The sequence below is a fragment of the Cupressus sempervirens genome, chromosome 11 (assembly GCF_028749045.1).
Source record: "Cupressus sempervirens isolate cs-2001-9-10 chromosome 11, ASM2874904v1, whole genome shotgun sequence".
NCBI classification, from domain to species: Eukaryota; Viridiplantae; Streptophyta; class Pinopsida; order Cupressales; family Cupressaceae; genus Cupressus; species Cupressus sempervirens.
The window spans coordinates 559,295,783-559,316,881 of record NC_143128.1 but is presented as its reverse complement, the minus strand read 5'-3'; the positions used below and the strand labels follow the sequence as shown (position 1 = coordinate 559,316,881).

General features: G+C 40.2%; 1 protein-coding gene across 6 annotated transcripts in view; it reads right to left on the bottom strand.

Annotated features, from left to right (window-relative positions):
• LOC149530858 (uncharacterized) overlaps positions 1–21,099 on the bottom strand; it is a 188,492-nt gene that overhangs the window by 79,226 nt on the left and 88,167 nt on the right. For all 6 annotated transcript variants that reach the window (XM_089809043.1, XM_089809047.1, XM_089809046.1 and 3 more), the window contains one exon: positions 6,862–6,939. In XM_089809043.1, coding sequence (XP_089665169.1) covers positions 6,862–6,939 — 78 coding nt within the window. The remainder of the gene's footprint in view (positions 1–6,861; positions 6,940–21,099) is intronic.

Genomic DNA, 21,099 nt, shown 5'->3' with positions numbered 1-21,099 from the left:
TCCGTAAAATCTGGGCTTAAGTTTCTCTAACCTGCTTTTCTTCAAGGAGCTCTGTCTATATGATTGTAGGTGAAGAAAAAGTCTATCACCCACCTCAAAACTCTACTCAATACGATGCCGATCAGCGTATAGCTTCTGTTGATTCTGTGCCTGTTGAATATTATCCCTGAGAGCTTGAAGGATATCCTGCTGGTCCATAATCCAGTCCTTGGCCAATGGCGCCCTATTGTCCTGTAAGGCCAAATCAATAAAAGAAAGGGACTTGTAACCATAAAGGGCACGGAAAGAAGTCATCCGAATGGACATATGATAAGTGGTGTTATAAAAATACTCTCCCAAATACAACCACTTAACCCAAGCTCTCTGCTAGCCTGCAATGTAGTTCCTCAAGTACCCTTCCACCCACTTATTCACTATTTCGGTCTGTCCATCCGTCTGTGGGTGATAACTAGTGTTGGGAGTCAACTTTGTACCTATCAATCTGAAAATCTCCTGCCAAAAGGTATTGAGAAACCTATTGTCTCTGTCACTCACAATAGTCCTGGGTAACCCATGGAGTCAGAAAACCTTTCGAAAGAACAACTCAACTACCTGAGAGGCTGACCAATCTGTGGCGATCGCGAAGAAGTGCGCCTACTTGGTCAATCTGTCTACCACTACAAAGATGCAAATCCCTGTCCTGGACCCTAGGCAACCCAGTAATAAAATCCATGGAGATACTCCCCCACCTCTGAGCTGGAATAGCGAGAGGCTGTAGTAAACCTGCAGGAAAGCCCTGGTCAGACTTGTTCTGCTGACAAGTTTGGCACTCTCTCACATGTTGCAATACATCGTCCTTTAGTCCCTTCCAAGAGAATCTTTCCTGATCTGCCTGTAGGTTTTAAAAAACCCTGGGTGCCCTGTTGATGGTGCATCGTGTACAGTGCGCATAATATCCCCCTTAATTTTAGATTCAAGTACTAGGTAGATTCTATTTTTGTAATATATAACATCATTCATTACCTTGTACCACTCGTCCTGGAGTATACCATCCATAACCTAACAAGCAAGAGCATTTTTGGAGTACTCCACTAAAAGCTGGGACCTCCAATCTGCTGAAATATCAGAAATGGCATAACATTCTAGCACTGAGGGTCTTCGAGAAAGAGCATCAGCAACTATATTATTTTTCCCCTTGACATACTCAATGTCAAAATTGTAAGCTTGTATCTTGCTGACCCATTTCTACTGCCTTTCATTCAACTCCTTCTATTCCAGGAAGTAGCGTAAGCTATTATGATCGATTTTTACTGTAAATTTACTTCCCACCAAGTACTACCTAAATTTGGCCAATGCATGCATTATAGCCAGCATCTCTTTATCATAAGTGGACTATGGTAACTTGCTGCCCCTAAGTTTTCTGCTCTCAAAAGCAATAGGATGACGATCCTGCATCAATACTGCCCCTATTCCGTTTTCCGAAGCATCACACTCTAATGCGAAGGGTCTAGAAAAATCAGGTAGTGCTAGTACTGGACATGTACTCATCTCACCTGTTTCAGTTTATCAAACGCTGCCTCAGAATCCTCTGTCCAACTAAATGCCCCTTTTCCATGTCAGATCAGTAAGGGGTGCTGCTACCTAAGAAAAACCTTTGGCGAACCACCAATAATAGGAAGAAAGACCAAGAAAACCCAACAACTCAGATACATCTCTCAGTGGTGCCCAATCCAGAATTGCCTGTATCTTCTCCTGATCCACCTTAACCCCCTTGACACCAGTTACATGCCCCAAATAGAGAATCTCAATTAGCCCAAATTCACACTTAGACTCTTTTGCGAATAAGAAATGTTCCTCCGTGAGACTAAGGACCTCATCCAAATGTTGCAAATGCTCTTCCCAAGTCCTGCTGAAAATTAAGATGTCATCAAAGAAAACCAACACACTCTTTCGTAGCTATTTTTTGAAAATATGGGTCATGCATGACTAAAAAGTGACAGGTGCGTTAGCGAGCCCAAATGGCATCACCAAGAACTCGTAGTGTCCATAGTGGCATCTGAAAGTTGTCTTATGCACATCCTCCTCTTGGACTCGAATCTAGTGGTATTCTGATAGAAGGTCTATCTTCAAGAAGTAAATTGCCCCATAAAGCTCATCCAATAACTCATCAATGCAAGGAATCGCATACCTGTTTTTAATGGTTCTCTTGTTCAGGGCGCAGTAGTCTATACACATTTGAAGGGTGCCGTCCTTCTTAACCAACACCACTGAAGAGGCAAAAGGGCTAGAGCTAGGTCTAATATGCCCCATATCTAAAAGCTCTTTGATCGTCTTCTTTATCTCTTCCTTGTAGTGCCTGGGGTGATTAAGGGGTAGTAATGACGGGTTTGGCACCCTCCTCTAGCCCAATAATATGCTCAAACCCTCTATATGGTGGAATCCCCGGAGGTATATCCCAGAGGTATATCCTCAAACACTCTCCTGTGCTTATCTACAACTGTTTGAATGTCATAATTATACTGCTGCCCTGTATCATGTGTCTCCTTTGAGGAGATCAAACACTATGTCGCCCACTTTATATCATTATGTCTCAAAATGGCCTCCATCCGATGAGCTGTAATCAATCTGGGTCCACTATCTGGTATGGCTTTTAGGACTACTAACCGATCATCGTGTGAGAATTCCAACTACATGGTCTCGTGATCAAAAGTGTACCTGCAAAGAGTCCTTAACCACTGTCTACCCAAAATGGCATCCAAACCATCCAAATCAACAACGTAGAAATCAGTCTCCAAAAGATAATCGTCGAACTGTATCTGAAGACTTGCTACTTTCTCCGTACACCTTAACACTTCACCGCCTGCTACCTTCACCTCGAACTCAGGAATGTCAACTGTCTGCAAACCTCTCCTAGATACCATCTATGTACTAATAAAATTATGAGAGGCTCATGTATCCAAGAGGCACACCATGCACTGTCCCTTAACCAACCCCCTCACTCTAAAAGGATGACATGTCAAATCACTAGAAAGAGTGGCTATAACTGGAGGCTGTTCCGTGATGTTTTTCTTCTTCTTATCTTTAAGGGGTTGCTCTTCAACTTCTTCTTCCTCATCGTCCTCAACATCTTCCCCTTCCTATTGCTCCCCTTCATCCTCTGAGAGAACCAAAACATAATGTATCTTGCCTTTCCCAAGGCATCTGTGATCGGGGGTCCAAGGCTCCCTACAAATAAAGCACAATTTCCTCCTCCTGAGTTCATTCCGCGTTTCAAAATCCAATCTGGGAGGATTTCATTTCTGCTGGTTTTTGTTTCCTTGGCTCGATGTAGATCCCCTATAGGGTTTCTTGGGAGGCTGTAATATCGATAAAGGTGAATCCAAATCATGAGCTATCTTGATCGCATCATCCAGGGTGTTTGGTTTAAGGACCTTAACCAAACCCCTAAACCTGTCCTGTAACCCCTTTGTGAATAACATCACTTTTTGCTGCTCTGAAATGTCTGGCACCATAACTGATATACGTTGAAACTCATCAATGAACTTATCTAAAGATCCACTCTAACGTAACTAAGCCAAATCCCTGTAATAGACTTCAACATCTTTCTTGTCAAAGCGGGTAATCAGCTTGGAGCTGAAAATCTCGTATGAAGTTACGAGGCCATGATTCTGCGTGACTAATCCATGATGCCACCAATCGTACGCGTCTCCCTCTAGGTGCATAGTCGCAAATTTGATGGCTTCCGCTTCAGCCATGGGCTTAAGAGTCAAATAGGTATCCAACTTGTGAATCCAAGCTCTAGCGGATGTCTGACCGTTGCCATCAAAAGTGGGCAGAGTTAGTTTGTTCATAACATGTTTTAGATCCCTGTTAGGTGCTCTCGGTCTCCAATCCTACTACTGCCTATCAGCCTCTCTTCTCTAATTTAGATACTGAACGAAGGTCAAATTTTGTTTGACTGGATCCAAAAACAAATCCCACTCATCACATGTTGCCATCACATTGACTAGTAATAAATTTGGAGCTGCTGGTGATACAACTTCTTCTTCTACATTAAAAACCGGCATCAAGGGCCTGTCTATGTTACGTGTGGGAGCTCTAGTTGCTCGGGGAGATCCAACTATACTACCACCTCCACTGTGATGGCTAGGAGCCCTTCTATGGGCCGGAAGCAACTGTTGCATAGTACTGGCTAATTGCTGAAGAGCATTTGCAATATTGTTCTGCCCATCTCTGATAGCCTGTAATGCTTCCCGGACTTCCCTGTCCTATTCATCTTCATTACGTGCCATTTGAACGTTGTTTTTTGGTTCAGCCTGTCCCAAATGATCAACCTGTTGAGTAATATCAGCTTGTTCTCTTGTTCCAAAAGTTACTTCCTCATCAACAGAAAAACTGTCTTCAATGTCAATATGTACTGAAGAGTCTACTTGTTCTAGCTGGTACATGACTGAATTTATGTTGTCTTCTATTCATTCCTGGCTGTCATTTTACAGTGATAAAGGTCCACAAAAAAAAAAAAAATTTCCCACAAGATGGCAGGTATTGTGGCTCTGATACCACTGTACTGACCCTTTGTATTGTTTAATTAAAACTATGGGCTAATGCAGAAGTTAATTTCATCAAACTGTTGGAACAAAACAATAGCTTGGAAATATATAAATATCTTTACCAATTCTTGAAGTAAAATACCAAGATATAATAAACTTGATATCAATGTATTCAATTGTTTTAACCAGTCTTGAATCTGAACGCAGACTTAACCTTAAACTGATTGCCTACCAATTAAACCGAGTATTACATATATCAATTTCAAATGGAGTTTCAAAGGCAAAGCAGTGACAGACCGTTTTCTGAGACTGTCGTAACGAGCATGTACTGGCATCCACAGCAGTAGTAAGTCCCCCCAGGATTGCCAGTTGCATTATCTGACTGGGCAATATTGTTTGAAAACAACACCACGTATTTCCAACTGCTTTTTTCAGAGAATATTAAGCCACTGCGGCCTGGTATAACTGGCCCACAATCTACTATGTTGGGAATGTCGACTGTGGAAATACTTCTCCTCAACCCGTAATATCTTCACCCTATTGGACGTGAGTAATAGAGACCTCCATGTTGAAACCTGACCCTGTATTTGTGCCGTGGCCCCAAGAATTTTTAGGCTCAGTCGGTGATAACTTGTGTTCCCTCCTTAACATGTGAAAGGTGAAACCGACTAAGGGAAACTCAGCACGTAAGGAATATTGCAAGGGTCATTTTGTTAGCCACTTCCTCAGCCCAATAAAGGAGTTATCTTGCTATCAGTTTATCTGCCTAGCCACCTACAATTACTCAACTATATTTAACCATTTCAAATGCATAGACCAACTGTACTTACTTTATTGCCTAAACTGGAACCTCATGTTTTTGCCGACTTCTGCCCAAACCAACACAAACTGAAATATAAGGGAAGATTGGGGTAACGTCCAACTCCCTTAGTGTTTCCAGACTTCAGGGGTTTCGTCCTCACAGTCTCAGAACACTCACATCAAAGCAACCAAAACTTGAAATCCTTTCTCTTCATAAATTCTTGTGTGTGTCCAAATCCCAATACAAGCTCTTCTTTTATAACCTCGAAGTGAGGGAAAACACAAGGAGCAAGGAATGTGGGATAAAAACACATTTTTCGTCCTGTAGTCACTTAAAGCCACTTTATAAAGTAAATAACTTTATAATATAAAGTGACTTTATTCCACACACTTTAATAAAGTTCTAAAAGATATAAAATTAATTCTCCATTGTGACTGGTAGGCATCCTGTTAGATAATGCCATTTATCTATCCTTATGTGGAGATAGATTAACCTGGCGCCAAAACACTAGCGCTGAGGAGGGGACATGATAGTTGCCTAGAGGTTGTTTCCTTAGCTTTTGGAAGAGACCCACCTTGGGGTTTTCCCTACGTTGGTGTATGGGCACTTTCCTGCATCTTGGGTCGGAGAGCTTGCGTGTTCTCTGGTTTTCCCCTATGTGTTGTATGTTGTTGTTGGGCATTGCTATTGCATCCCCTATTCTCTACTTAGACCCTGGATTTTTCGTGTGTGGCAGAGGGTCTTTCTCCCACCTCTCCCTTGGAGTTTATGTTAGGATGTGCTAGTCTGGTGTGTGGGGAGGATGGATCTTGGTGTACGTGGCTGGTTTTGCTTCCCTTTTTGGCAAGTCCTAGGTTATGGGTTTCTGTGGCAACTCCAACATTTGGGATTCGTTTGATTGTTTGGAGTAGATTCCTTCAATATGGAAGTATCTCGAGAGCAATTGGTATGAGGGTTTTCCAAGTTCTGAAATTGTGAAAGCATTTTGCTCAAATTTGCATGCAGTTTTTGCTGGTTCAATGTCAGGAGGATGCTAATAGTCTTCTTTGGCCCTCCTTGGCTCCCTGTTGTTTCTAGTAAGTGAAAGTTTCCTTTCTAGGAGTTTTCTCCTGCTAGAGTATGGTGGATAAATTATTCTATCATTTGGTGGACTCTGAGCTTTCTTTATCCCCTTGAGACTTCTTGTTATCTATTTGACCTACCTGCTCAAACAAAAAGAGCCATGCTCGCTGAAAATGATTGGTTATCGAATGTTTATGTTCAAAGCATATGGTTATGTAATCACTTAATCTTTTTTGTGCATATAAGTTACATTTTATGATGAAATAGAGCAACATTTCATGAAGTAAAACAAATATCATATACTATCTTTTCTGAAAATGTAACTTTATTCGTGAGGTGTCCATCATGTTCCACACAGGCCGTGAAACTAACTCTTAAAAAAAAAAACAAAGCGTGATATTGAGCATAAATACAAATGTGGAACAAGAAAACATGAAAGCAAAGGGGTTCATAGGTGTCAGCCATTACCTAGAATGACTGGCATGTTGTTGGTTTCTTGCGCACTTGTCCTCGTTGTTTCACTCTTCCATGCTCCTGCTCCATGTCCTGGAAGTGAAAACAGAAGAATTAGATCGAAACTATCTAAGCAAAGGCCAACAAACTCACCCTCTGTCCTGCACATGCATTCATATCCAAAACCTTAAACCCTAATTTATTTTCTAATTGTTCGAGTCGTGCAATAAATGATCAATGACACGTGGATGTAATATGTGGCTCCCAGAAGGGTTCGTGCCCAGCGTATCATTGATCAACAGATAGCAAAGCAGTAAGAGAAACATATAATATTAAAAGGACATATTGATTCATGATATGAAACCTTTTATTATAATCATACAAAATAGGCATGAAACTGTTTAAGGGACGGCTTTCAAATAGCTGAAAGCCTGAAACCTTACAGTTTATGGAATTACATAACATAAACAGCAGAAAATGCAACGTGAAATGAGAAAGAGATTGAAGTAAGTACAAACATTTAAAGACAAACACATGAGTTATCTGGGCAGATTTGTATAATCTAGCATGCATGATGCAGTGCCATGGATTGCAATGAGTTATACATAGAGGGTATATGGAATGCTAAAAGGATCTAACAGGCTGTACGAAGAGTTATTTTCAACAGTAAACAGAGCAAACAATTTTGATTTCTTGAATCTACAGCAAAAGCTATTTGACCAGCAGAAACCAAAATTCATCAAGAGAGCAAGCTTCAGTAAAATCAATAATACTTATATTCTTGAGCTATTTCGCAATGAAATACCAGTGAATCAATGTGATTCAAAGAATATTTTCAGAATGGCAACAAGCAATCAGCTATAAAAAAATTCAGAGGTTCATTAATGTGCATAATGAGTTCATAAACATTGTGAATGTCAAGTCATTTGCATAAGAATCTTCAGCACTGGTTCCAAAAAAGAAGTGAATATTTGTACTGTTACAGCTGAAATCATCTATTAATCAAGCTCCAACAGCAAACATAAATACTGTTAAGCAAATGAGACCAAGACAAATGCTATTTACATCATGTTGATTAGGAGGATGTCTATGTCTATGAGATTACTCAAATGAGGTTACTCAAATGGTTTGAAGATGTCAAAGAAACATACTCTTCAGCCTACAGCAGCAAGTGATCAGCAATGGGTGCTAATCAACATTAAAGTCAAAGAGCAAAAGGCAGTGTTGTGTAACAGGTAAATAACATTATCAGAAATTGTGACTCCTCTCAAAGCTAATTTTGAATCTCCTCTGATAAAGCCAGTAGTGTCCAAGGAATGCAATTTTAGTTTCTTGTAAAACATTACAATATAGTACAACTCAATCATCAGATGGTAAGATTGACAAGGGGGATTCAGATTTGATGGGTCAAGAGTTAGCTAAATCAATGATACTAGTGCTTCTACCGCAAGAATTGCTATTAATTTAACACACTGACAAGAAGAGAAAAGGATTAGATTATGTGAAAATGGAGGTTTCTCTTCTTTTTGCAAACATGATCATCTAAACTCAGTCAATGAACTGCATACAGACAGAAAAGATTCTAAACTTTTTCAAGTGAAATGCTTGTAATTTTTAATCATCAAAATTTGTGAAGAGCACTGAGAATAAATTACTTCAGATTTCTGCAAATCTATAATGCAACTTTCAGGTGCCCAGATGTTTAACCAAGGTCAGGTTTGAAAAGCAAAATGTAGAATGGGATACATTAAAAAAATCAAAGTGAGCTTTACAACCAGCAACTAAAAGTGTAAAATCTGCAAAATATTCTACTTGAAAAGGGTTAGAAATTCTAAATGCATGAAGAAAAGTAATACCTATGAAAACACAGAATGCAGAAGTCACGGCATCCAAGAGATGTAAAAATGAAAGGAAATTATGCAATTAACTTCATGTTTTTCGCTATACCCAATTCGGGTATGACTTTCAGAATACCTTTTATAGAAACCCACATCTTGCCAAAGAGATATTATTGTTAAAATTTCAGAGATCAATGTTGTCAGTAAATTCTATATTATAGCTGATGGGTAGAATTCTATCCGAAAGGGCACGTGACGATTGAGTCAACCCTTCGTGAAAGTATATGTACACTGTCTAGAAGGGACTATTGAGGCATCATCATAATCATTATTGTAAGCATTGTACTTGAAGTGCATATTGCGTATATAAATAAAGTATTTGTTCTATGTTATATCTTACTGTACTACATGTGATAAGTATCTGTTTACCCTGTACGGTAAACATTTGGTGCCATTACCAGTAAAACCTAGAACAAAGGAAGTGTTATGAAGATTAATGCCGAATTTGCTTAATAAAGATAAAAATAAGATAAAAGATAAGGATTAGATACGCACAGCACAGAAAATATTAGTTTTAGCAAAATAGGTGGAGCGTAGATAGAAGTTTCAGCAGCTTACCAATGGACACTGAGGGAGTGAAGGAGCACAGACGGAGGGAGTGCATTCCCTAGCAGGCTGAGGAGTATCGAGGAATTGCTAGAAGAAATTCGACAAGATTGAATTTGGTGGAAGAGACAAGGGAAGAGTTCCTTAACTTGTATACACCAAGGGTAGAGAATCCGAACAAAAAGCACGTAACTCGCACAGCTCGAAGTGTCGAAGGAGCACAAGCGTAGAGTGAACTCTTTGTTCCCAATACACCCGACGAGCGGATACAGGTAGAGAATTGAACAACTTCACTTAAGGAAGATCTTTTCTCACCAGGTAATGCGGTTGTCCAAAGTAGGGTGGTTGTCCAAAGCAATGCGGTTGTGCAGAACAACGCGGGTGCTCAAAACAACACAAATACTCATAACAACGCAGGTACTCAGAACAACACGGGTACATAGCAAGTACCACAGAATTAGAAGAAAGTAGTAATGGCAAGACCAAAGGAAAAATTGTCGAAGTTCAATGGTGATGGGATGATCGATCCAATCAAACATTGTAAAACATGTGAAACGATCTGGATGGAAAACACTATAACGGACCAAGATGACTGGATTTGATAGTTTCCAGCGACCCTACAGGGTGTAGCGATTGATTGGTTTTCAAATGTTGATCCTCAGAAATTAACTACATGGTCGAACTTTAAGAAAGAATTCATAGCAGAATTCTGGATACTAAGGGGTGATAACGAAATAGTAGTGGAAATATACAGTACGAAACAGGGGAAGAACGAAACAATTCAGGGATATGCAATAAGGTTGAAGGACCTTATGGGGAAAATGGAGAGCCAACTAGCGAACGGATTAAAGAAAAGATGGTTTGTTGAAGGGCTACGACCAACACTGAAGAAAAAGATGAAAATTGTGCCTCCAGAGTCATACATAGATGCATATAATCGGGTGATCGATCTAGAGAGTAAGCAGATAACGAGAAAAAAGAAGAAACAAAAATCATCAGACTCAGACGATTCATCTTCCAAAAGTAGCAGCAACGACAAAGAATCAAGAAACAAAGTTCGAGCATTGCAAAAGGATATGTTATAGATGGTGAAGGTGTTTAAAAATCTGAAAAAGAATCTTGACTCGATGAAAGGGGAATTGTGGTGTACGGACTTTAAGGAGGGCCACACAAAGGGCTCCTACCCAAAGAAACAGTTTTGCGATATCTGCCAAATCATGGGACATTCCACCAAGAAATGCTCATTCAATATGAAGACAAAAGGACATCAGCAAGTATTACTAATGCAAGAAGTGTCCACCGCAAGAGCAAGAACGAACACAAATAATAACATAACATCAGGTGGGTACCAGAACAAGAACCAACATGGACAGGGTGGCAATGATAATAATAATAATGGGGGCAAAAGTTGGATACATGACTCGAGTGGATGACCGATAATACAATGTCGTGCGTGCAACCTCTAGGAGCACTTTACAGACTGTACCACGAAGGAACGCAACAGCTTCTATGTAGATGGTGTGGTCTAGAAGACCATGAGGATTTAAAATGTCGTAAGCAGGCGATGAACCTGTTAAGCATCGAAACATGTGGTGAGGAGATACTAGCCATCACTCGCGAGCAAGCAAAAAAGGCAATGTACCTAGATGCAGAGGAAGAAAAGAAGAGGTTGCAGCAAGCACGAACAAAGTTGGAAAAACAAATGGAAATGGAAAGATTGCAAACAAAAGACACTGTTGGCACCTCGAAGAGAAACCTGGCAGAACAAAATATTATAAGGTAGGTAATGCAAATGGAAATTCCTATGAAATTAAATGGCCTTCTTCTTACAATACCTCAATTGCGATTGGTGATATTGAACATGACACCACTCCCGAAAGCAACAGAAGAGATAGGAAAGGATGGTAGCAGAACGACCGTAATAGACCCAATGCTACTCACACTCGCGACGGGAAGACATCTGGCAGTAGTAGAGATGGGTATCCTGGGAACCGTACTCACAAACACGATCATAGACAACGGGTCAAGAGTAAACATATTACTGAAGGATATATGGAAAAAGTTGGAACAACCTACGTTGTGGCCACCTACGTTTCAATTACTCACCGTCGATCAGCACAGAATCAAGCCTTTAGGAACCCTGATGGCATAGCCTGTAACCATCGGAAAGAAGCCATTTTTATTGGATTCTATGCACATTCTGTTAAAAATAAAAGGGTTCGTGCCATCCTTGGACAGGGCTGGCTGGTACAAGCGAAGGTGAAACATGATTGGAAACGAAATACCCTATCCATGGAACGTGGAGGCTGAAGATTTGTAATCGACTTACACACGTACATGATAAGTGAGGAGGCAGCATCGTCAGATTCCAAAAGAAAAGGTGGAGGGGATGACAAGGGAAAGAAGAGAATGGAACCTGATAAAGAGAGAGTATTCAAACCGGATGAACGAAATACTGATAGTGGTCACGAGGAGACTTCTGCTGAGGAGAGTGAGACCAACGAGGATGAGGAGGTGGAAGTAATTACAGCTACACCATCGAGATTTCCATGGCCTGCACTCTTAGCGACAGCACACTTGGTTCAAGTAGGTACACACAACATCTTGGGGTTTGGCCACTTCAGATAGCCAACGGTGATGACTCTGGCTACAGTTGCGATTCAGGCTGTTGCAGAGACACTATCCATTCCAAAGGCATTAGCAGAGGCACATCTGTCACCAACAGTGACAGTGGTTTCGGAGGTGACGATGGGCCTGCTCGAGAGGTTTTGCCAACCATACCAGAGGCTAGGACTAAGGTACTTGTACCTGATGAGGAGACAAACACTCAAGAGGGAGTGATGGAGATACTGGTAGGCGATGATGTGAGGACGTCGGGTGTCCACTTGGATGTGGCAAGATCGGATGCAGTGGTTACAGTGGATACAACATTGTTACCATCCCCTCAGGAACCAAACAGAGAGAGTAGAATTCAGAGGTTGAGCATGTACTTGAGGACGAGGTTTCGCCCTATACCAACACCGTGAGCAACATGCATTCTCACACCTACGAGAGAAGTAGCTCCAAAAGAAGATCCTCTACAGACACAGGTGGAGGAGAGTCACCCGATGACACAGACTGTGGGGATACCACATAGTGCTATTGAGCAGATGGCAGAAGCGGTAGAGACGGCGATGGGAGCCCAGCAGTAGCCGCCAGTAGCGCTAGTAGGATCAATGACAAGAGAGGCTAGAGAGGCATTCTTTGTTGATGTAGTGACTCTAGCACTCGGGCTCGCCAAGTGTTGGCCTCTGCAGAGATAAGAGGCCTTGGATTCAGTAGTAAAGGAGCTGAAGAATGTGATATCTTTCATGAGATTGCGATGTCCGGCGACCTTACAATTTGTTTTGAGGCGCGTGGATGGCCAAGTATAGGGACTGCAGAGATGCGACAAGATTGGGCCACCACGAGAGTCAGGTATGGAGAGCCGCGTAGAGGCTTTGACTCAAGAGATAGTCAAGATACAGAGGGATGTGTATTGTACCCTTCAGAGGAGCCAGGCAGACCAGGTAGCGGCGGAGAGGTCTCGGGAGGAGTCGACTACAATGCTGGCCACGGAGAGGGCAGCCTGGGAATCCGAGAGGGCAGCATTGTTAGCCCGACAGAGGAGAAAGAGAGAGAGCTTGGAGAGATTGCTGAAATGATGCAATCAGCCTTGGAGATCCAGATGGATACTGAATTAGATTTGAAAGTGTGGACAGCACAGGTGCATAAGCTCTAAGCAGAGCTGAATGAAATTAGGGCGGGGACGGCTACTACTCTAGGGACCCATCCCTCTTGTTAGTATCAAAATATTGATGTAATTAGTTGTTTGATTTGAGTTTTGTTGTTTTGTTGTCTGAAGACGACTTTACTTTTTGGGGGGGATGATGTTGTCAACAAATTCTATATTATAGCCGACAGGTAGAATTGTATCCGAAAGGGCGCGTGACAGTTGAGTCACCCCTTCAGGAAAGTATATGTACATCATCCGAAAGGGACTATTGAGGCAACATCATAATCATTATTGTAAGCATTGTACTTGAGTGCATATTGCATATATGAATAAAGTATTTGTTCTGTGTTATATCTTACTATACTACATGTGATAAGTATTCATTTACCCTATACAATAAGCAATCAAAGCCTGTGAAGAGATTGGATATGAGAGGAGCAAACCTTGCATACACATCATTATCAACAATAAAAGGGAGTTTGGATATGCGTTTTGTATCAAGAAGAAGTAGAAGCAAGCACAGAGAGAAGAAATAAGGACAAAATTTTAACTTTCTTTCTCATTCTTCAAATAATGGTTCGAGCTATGCAAAATGCATTCAAATTTTTTAAATATATCTTACAATGAAGGATATCATGCTAAGAAATAACAATTACCTATAGTATTCCTTCAAAAAGTACCAAAAAACATTCCAGATTTCTCCGCATGAAATGCGACAAGAGAAGCAAAATTTTTATCCAACTGACATGCCCAGCGAAGTGTCTTGAACGAATTCATACAATGAACCCAACATTGAGGCAAAGAAAATTTCACCTGCAAGAAAAATGAAGCTGGCATCGAATATCTTCAACGACAAAAGCAACAATGGAAGACTAATGGAGGCTAAAGTACTCAATAATTTCCAGCAAACCCTAGGTGGCTAAAGGTTCATGAACCTTCCAGACTTCAAATGGAAAAAGTGAAAGAATGCATGCATTTAGGGTTGGACCCACAATGTATATGCTCACCAAATAAATGTCTAATGTTTTTTGAAGTCCAAAAGTTTTGGTGGGATGTTTTAGTTTTTCATTTTTGTTTCATAATTATGACCATGGGTTAAATGCTTTCTAGCGCTTATAACAGTTGTGTTGGTAAACAGATTGTTCTTTCTTATAATAACTACCAAAAGTGCCCAAGTGTGTAAAGAATTAAATCTGATCAAAATGAATTAAATATGGACTTGAGGTATTTTGTCCAACAGTTGGAATATAACCTTGGTATTAAGCTCTGATACCACTATAATGATCTCTATTGAGTTTGATCAAAAATCTCGAAGTTGTACTAACAGGAATTTCGTCAAACAGTTGTCACATAATCAAATCCTTAAGCAAAGATTAATATTGTAACATCACTTTATTGTTTCATTGAAACTAATGCTATGAAATGGATATGTCAACCAATGATACTGAAAACTCAAGTAAACACAGAATCAAAAACTTGAACACATAAATGGTGATAATGTTTTCAGTCATGACATTAAATCTAAAATTACTATGCAATATGTTGGTGACAAAGTTCTAGTCTTATAAAGATTAACAAATATGCAGAACCAAAAATGCGGAAGGAACAAATAATGAACAGACCCGTGATTATTGATGTGAGCCGATATGAAGGTCTGATTATACAGTGAGAACTCATCCCATCTTCACTTCCAAACACTCAAACAGGTTGTCGTCTACTGTTGTGTAACTTGCATTAAACCTGTTGTAACTAGACTTCCCTTCGAATCTTCCAAATTTCATACAACTACAGCCCTACTAGCTGCCCATGGCCTGTGAATGTTGAAGTCGGCTTCCTCAATGCCATGTGCAATCCCGTGAGTCTCTAACCTGTTCTTAGACGATTAGCAATCACCTTATTACATCTTGTTCCTGTTAGTATCCTTGTCCTGATCGATTGGAAAGAAGTTATTCTGTCATTGCTCCTATTCCACTATAGGATTGTCGGCCAACATTATCTGTCGATAATACCCAGCTCTGTCTGATATCCTAAATGTGCCCAATACTCTATAGAATTCAATACCCAAACTTGCCATGGAGTTCCAATAGTCTGAAAATCAATGCATCAACTCAACTCTTATCTCTGAATATGCAACGTGAGTACTAGGTTTGCGTCTAGCCTCACTACTTTCCTTAAAGGGTTTTGTCCTTAGGAAAAATCCAGTCAGATTTGAGCAACCATTTAGGGATTTAGGAAATAACATATATTCGTTGTCCCAATCCCAATGCAAATGCCTTCCTTTATAACTTCGAAAAGAGGAGAGGTACGGACAACTTAGCAATGTGGGATAAAAGACTATTTCATCTTTTAGTCACTTAAGTCATTTTGTCATAAAGTGACTTTATAACTTTATAATAACATCAAAATATTTAAATAAATCACTTTAGTCACTTGAACTTTAATATTTCTTGAAATACTTGTTTGATTGTCATGTCATCTGAAATAGGAATCTCTCCTCATAATTCCCCATGTGACCAAATACACTTTCTACAAATAGAAATGGTCCATCTCTATTACACCTAACTGATTATATGTAGTATGGCAAATGGAGTCCAAAAGATATCCAACAAAGGCCAAATCCATAAATCCTTGAATGTTGGAGACGAATCAACCCTCAGAAAACCCTCTAACCATCCTTATTAGCCTACCAAGATCCAATATTAGGCTAATCCCTGAAATTCTAATGCTGGCAACAAATGGGGACATTACAGACAAGTGGTGCTATTTCATTAGCTAGAGAGTTTGATGACTGTAGAATATGATGGGCCCACCTGAACACGTGTCATTCTATTTTCTTTGTCACAACTTCATACCCTTTTTTTCTTTTGACTAGAACAGGCTACAATCTAGTGATGACTATTAAATTGACCATCTTGCATCCTCGTTGCGGTTTAAGGCTTAACATTTCATTCTCTTACGATGTTATGATAACTTCACCTTTAACTGCTTTCGCTCAATCGCTGACATAATACTTCTCATTCACTTAACCAAGCGAATGAAGAAATGTAAGCATTCAGTAATCATATTCACCAACTCACAACTTAAAATGTCTAGAATCCTTCTTAGCTGGCGACCTTGCGAAAACTATTCACCTCAACTTTTATTGTCTTTCGCACTGTCGCTACAATTTATTCCTTAGCATTTTCTCAAACTACGATCACGTGAAAAAGTTTTATTCTATTATTTCGCTCCATTGTTGCTTTAACTCTGGATTGCCTCTAACCTCCAGTGACTATGTGACTGTTCAATATTTGAATGCTCTAGTTACTTTTCGCAGCTTCGCTACGTTAATTGTGGGTTATCCTTAATCACTTCCAAACATGCGGCAAGAGTTGATCTTAAAGATCTGACAGTTGGGAAGATACATCTCTAAGGACCATTATAATTTCATCTCAAAATGCCATCCGTCGATCTGGTCTTCATTTGACGATTTGAATTTAATCTCTGAGCCATTTGACTTGTCAACTTTGCAACGTAGACGCGCAAATTAAATAAAAACTATTGATTGGATCTCAAAGAAAGTTAGACCAACTTTGACCAGGTTCTTTCACCATTATTTAAACAGATTGAGCATTCCTGAACATTTTTGCTGTCTCTTTTGCATTCGATTGAAAATCCACCTTCATGGGCCGAAACCCTGAGGAGAAGGCAAACTGAAAATTCCTCTACAATTTATTCCTTAGCATTTTCTCAAATTGCGATCACGCGAAAAGCTTTAATTCTATTATTTCGCTCCATTACTGCCTTAACTCTAAATTACCTCTAACCACCAGTGACTATGTGACTGTTCAATATTTGAATGCTCTGGTTACTTCTCACAGCTTCGCTAGGTTAACTGTGGGTTATCCTTAATCACTTGCAAACGTGGGGCGAGCATTGATCTTAAAGATCTGATGGCTAGGAAGATACATCTCTAAGGACCATTATAATTTCATCTCAAACTGCCATCCGTCGATCTAGTCTTCACCTGACGATCTGAATCTAGTCTCTGAGCCATTTGACTTGTCAACTTTGCAACATAGACGCGCGAATTAAATAAAAGCTATCGATTGGATTTCAAAGAAATTTGGACCACCTTTGACTAGGTTCTTTCACCATTATTTAAGCAAATTGATCATTCCTGAACATTATTGTTGTCACTTTTACATTCAATTGAAAATCCACCTTCATGGACCAAAACCCACTGAGAAGAAGGCAAACTGAAAATTCGTGTAGAAGTTTCAAAATAAAAAATGGGAATTTTAAAATCATCCTTGAATATCTATATTATGTCGTGAGTGAGTGGAACATGATCTTAATCAGGTTAGATACTAAACTTACCCATTATGAGACATCAATTTAGGATAACCCACCTGGTTCATTAGAAGAAAAGGCAAATGAGGGAAACATGATAAAGATCTCCTAGCTTAAGGAAAACTAGACTTAGACTCACCATAAGAGAAATAGAAGAATACCACTTCTATCTATAGTTCACTTGTTTTATCATGGGAAGAACAAAAGTGGGGGCAACAAGTTGTTTGCATATTTATATGTAAAGCGAGAATATATGAGAGTGTTCTTTATGAACTATCTTATATTTTTATTATAATCTAAATGCAAACCTTTAGCCACAATTGTCATTTTATTCCAAATGTCTCCTCATCTTGTTGGTATGATCGACTTTAGATCAAAGATGATGTGTCATGGGAAGTAAAGCCTAAAGGATAAAGATGTTATTATATATTGACCAAGCACTTAAATCAGTTTGGAAACATGTGGATGGAATATGGGAGCTTCAAGGTCGAATTTGACTATATCTTGGCACACATTGAATCCAAAATATGCATCCTACTATGAATGATTGTGGAAATTTGTTCAAGCTATATCTTGGCCGTTGAAAGTGTTGTCGGTAAAATTATAAAATAGCCAACAGATAGATTAGCATGTAGTTGATAATTATTATATAGACGATGACTAGAATTAATTATATCTGAATGGGCACGACGGTTGAGTTACCCCTTCGGAATGGTATATGTACACCGTCCGGAATGGACTTTGCATCATTGTTGTAATAATCATTGGAAGCAATATGTAATCTCTTCGGCATATATGTGAATAATAAAAGGAGTACTGTTGTGTTACACGTTCTTGTCTATTGTCTGTATGCATTAAATTATTTACCCCATACGGTAAACATTTGGCGTCGTTGCCCCATGGACCTAGAATGAAGGCACAGGAATAAAGACTAATGCGAAATCAGCTGAACAAAAATAAGAATAACCTAAAGGAAAAAGATGAAATACACACTGCACAAGGGAATTTAATTTTGGCACAACAGGGCGAGCGCAAATGGAGGTTTCAGCAGATTGCCGATGGACACCGAAGCACCGAGGAATTGTTGGAAGAGACTCAACAGCGGTTGGATTTGGTGGAAGCAACAAGGGAGGAATTTCCTAACCGATATACGCTGAGGGAAGAGAATCCAGACGGAAGGGAATTAACTCGCACGTCTCAGAGTGCCAAGGGAGCACGAGCGTGAACTCTTCATCCATGATACACTTTCGAAACGAACAACTTCACTTAACAAAGACCCTTCTTGACCAAATAACATGATTATGGGAAATAAGACGATTGTCTGAAACAGCACGGGTATTCAGAACAGTGCGGGTGTGCAGAACAACGTGGGTATGCAAAGCAACGCGCGAGTACACAACAAGTACCTCCAACTCAAATAGTAATGGCTGGTCTAAAGGAAAAATTGCCAAAGTTTGATGGTGATGGTACGGCCGATCCAATCAGACATTGTAAGACATGCGAAACAATTTGGATGGTGAATGGCATAACCGACACGGATGAATGGGTCCAACAATTTTCAGCAACCCTAAGGGATGTAGCAATTGATTGGTTTCCCAACACAGATCCCCAAAAATTAACTACATGGGTAGGAGTTAAAAACGAGTTTATCGCCAAGTTTCAATTGTTGCGAGATGACAATGAGATAGTAGCAAAAAACTACACCACAAAGCAGTGGAAAAATGAAACAGTCTATGTATATGCCAAAAAACTAAAAGAATTAATAAATAAAATGGAAAGCAGGCCAACAGATGGGCTGAAAAAGAGATGTTCATTGAAGGACTATGCCTGGAGTTAAGGAAGAAAATGAAGATTGTGCCGCCATCATCATACACCAAAGCATACAATCGGGCAATGGACTAAGAGAGTGAACAGAAAATGAAAAAGAAGAAGAAAAGTAGCTCATCCGACTTAGATGACGCGTCTTCGAAAGAAGATAGCAATGGTGACAAAAAGGACAGTAAGAAGGTCCGAGCTCTCCAAAAGGATATGATCAAAATGATTTAAGAATTTAAGAATATGCAGAAAGAGACGAAGGGAAACGAGTTGTGGTGCACAGAATGCAAGATAGAAGGTCACATGAAGGGGTCCTCTCTGAAAAACCAATTCTGTGATATTTACCAAATTATGGGACATTCTACAAAGGAATGCCCCTTCAATATGAAAACAAGAGAGCATCAACAAGTGCTCCTAACACAGGAGGCTTCCACGTCAGGAGGGAACGGAAACACAAGCAATGATGGTGCCACTTCGGGTGGGTACAGAAATAATAGAAGAGGGCAAAACAACAATACCAACAATAATAATGGGGGCTGCAGCTGAATTCAATACGATGTGAATGGTCACCCGATGGTTAATGTCAAGCATGCAAGTTGTGGGGCCACTTTGCATGGAACTGTACATCAACAAATGCACCAAAGTTGTTGTGCAGATGGTGCAGTCTTGGAAATCATGAAGATGCCAAGTGCCCGAAATTAGGAGTGAATTTGATCAGCATCGGTGCAAACGAAGAAGAAGTCTTGGCAATCACCCGTAAACAACCAAAATTGCACCTCGACCCAATGGAAGAAAAGAAGAGATTGGAAGAAGTGTGGGCAAAAATTGAGAAAGCAACACAGGCAGAGAAATCACAATTGACGGACACTACCGGTACCTCAACGAAGAACTCCACAGAACAAAACATCATATGGTAGCTATTACAAACTGAAATACCAGTCAAGTTAAATGATCTGATCTTCACAATGCCTCAACTACGGACAGTATTCACAAAAGTAGCCTCGATTGCTAAACTACCAGGAGAACATAGAAGAGAAAAGGAAAGCGGAGCAAGTGCAGCGGACCCAATCCTGTTAGCCCTCACATCCGGCCGGCATCCGACGATCGTAGAAATGGGTATATTAGGAACGGTCCTTTCAAACACAATTGTGGATGGAGGTTCAGGGCTAAACGTCCTACTAGAAGATACCTGGAAGAAGTTAGGACAGCCGACATTATAGCCACCTACATTCCAATTGCTCACAGTAGACCAGCACGGGATCAAACCGTTGGGAATCCTGATGGCACAACCAGTGACTATTGGAACACAATCGTTACTACTCGACTTCGTCGTCATTTCGTTGAAGAGAAGAGGATATGACGCCATTCTGGGCCGAGGATGGCTCATACAAGCAAAGGTTAAGCATGACTGGAAGAAGAATACACTATCAATGGAAAGCAAAGGACGAAAATTCATTATTGATTTACACACACAAATGGTGGGTGAAGAAGCTCTATCATCTAATTCCGAAGAAGAGGACGAAGGAAAGCAACGAATGGAACCAGATCAGGAAGGAGTCCTATGGTTGGAAGGTGGATCGACAGACGATCACTTGCATTCGGTGAATGGATTATTTCACTGGCGGATGGAGGATTATGAGCTATTCCAGAGCTACAACACACTAACAATAGAGGAAGGGCACAACGGAGATGGATTTCCAAAAGAATTTAGGGAAATAAAAGAAGGGGACGCACCGCTGGATGAAACACCTGCACATGTATTCAGTGAGGGAAAATCGATAAAATATGACGAAGCTACAGTACAAACCATGAATCTAGGAGATGAGGCCGAACCAAAGAACATACTGGTAGGGGATAACTGGAATCTAGTACTAAAAGAAGCGACATTTAAAATATTTCTAAAATACA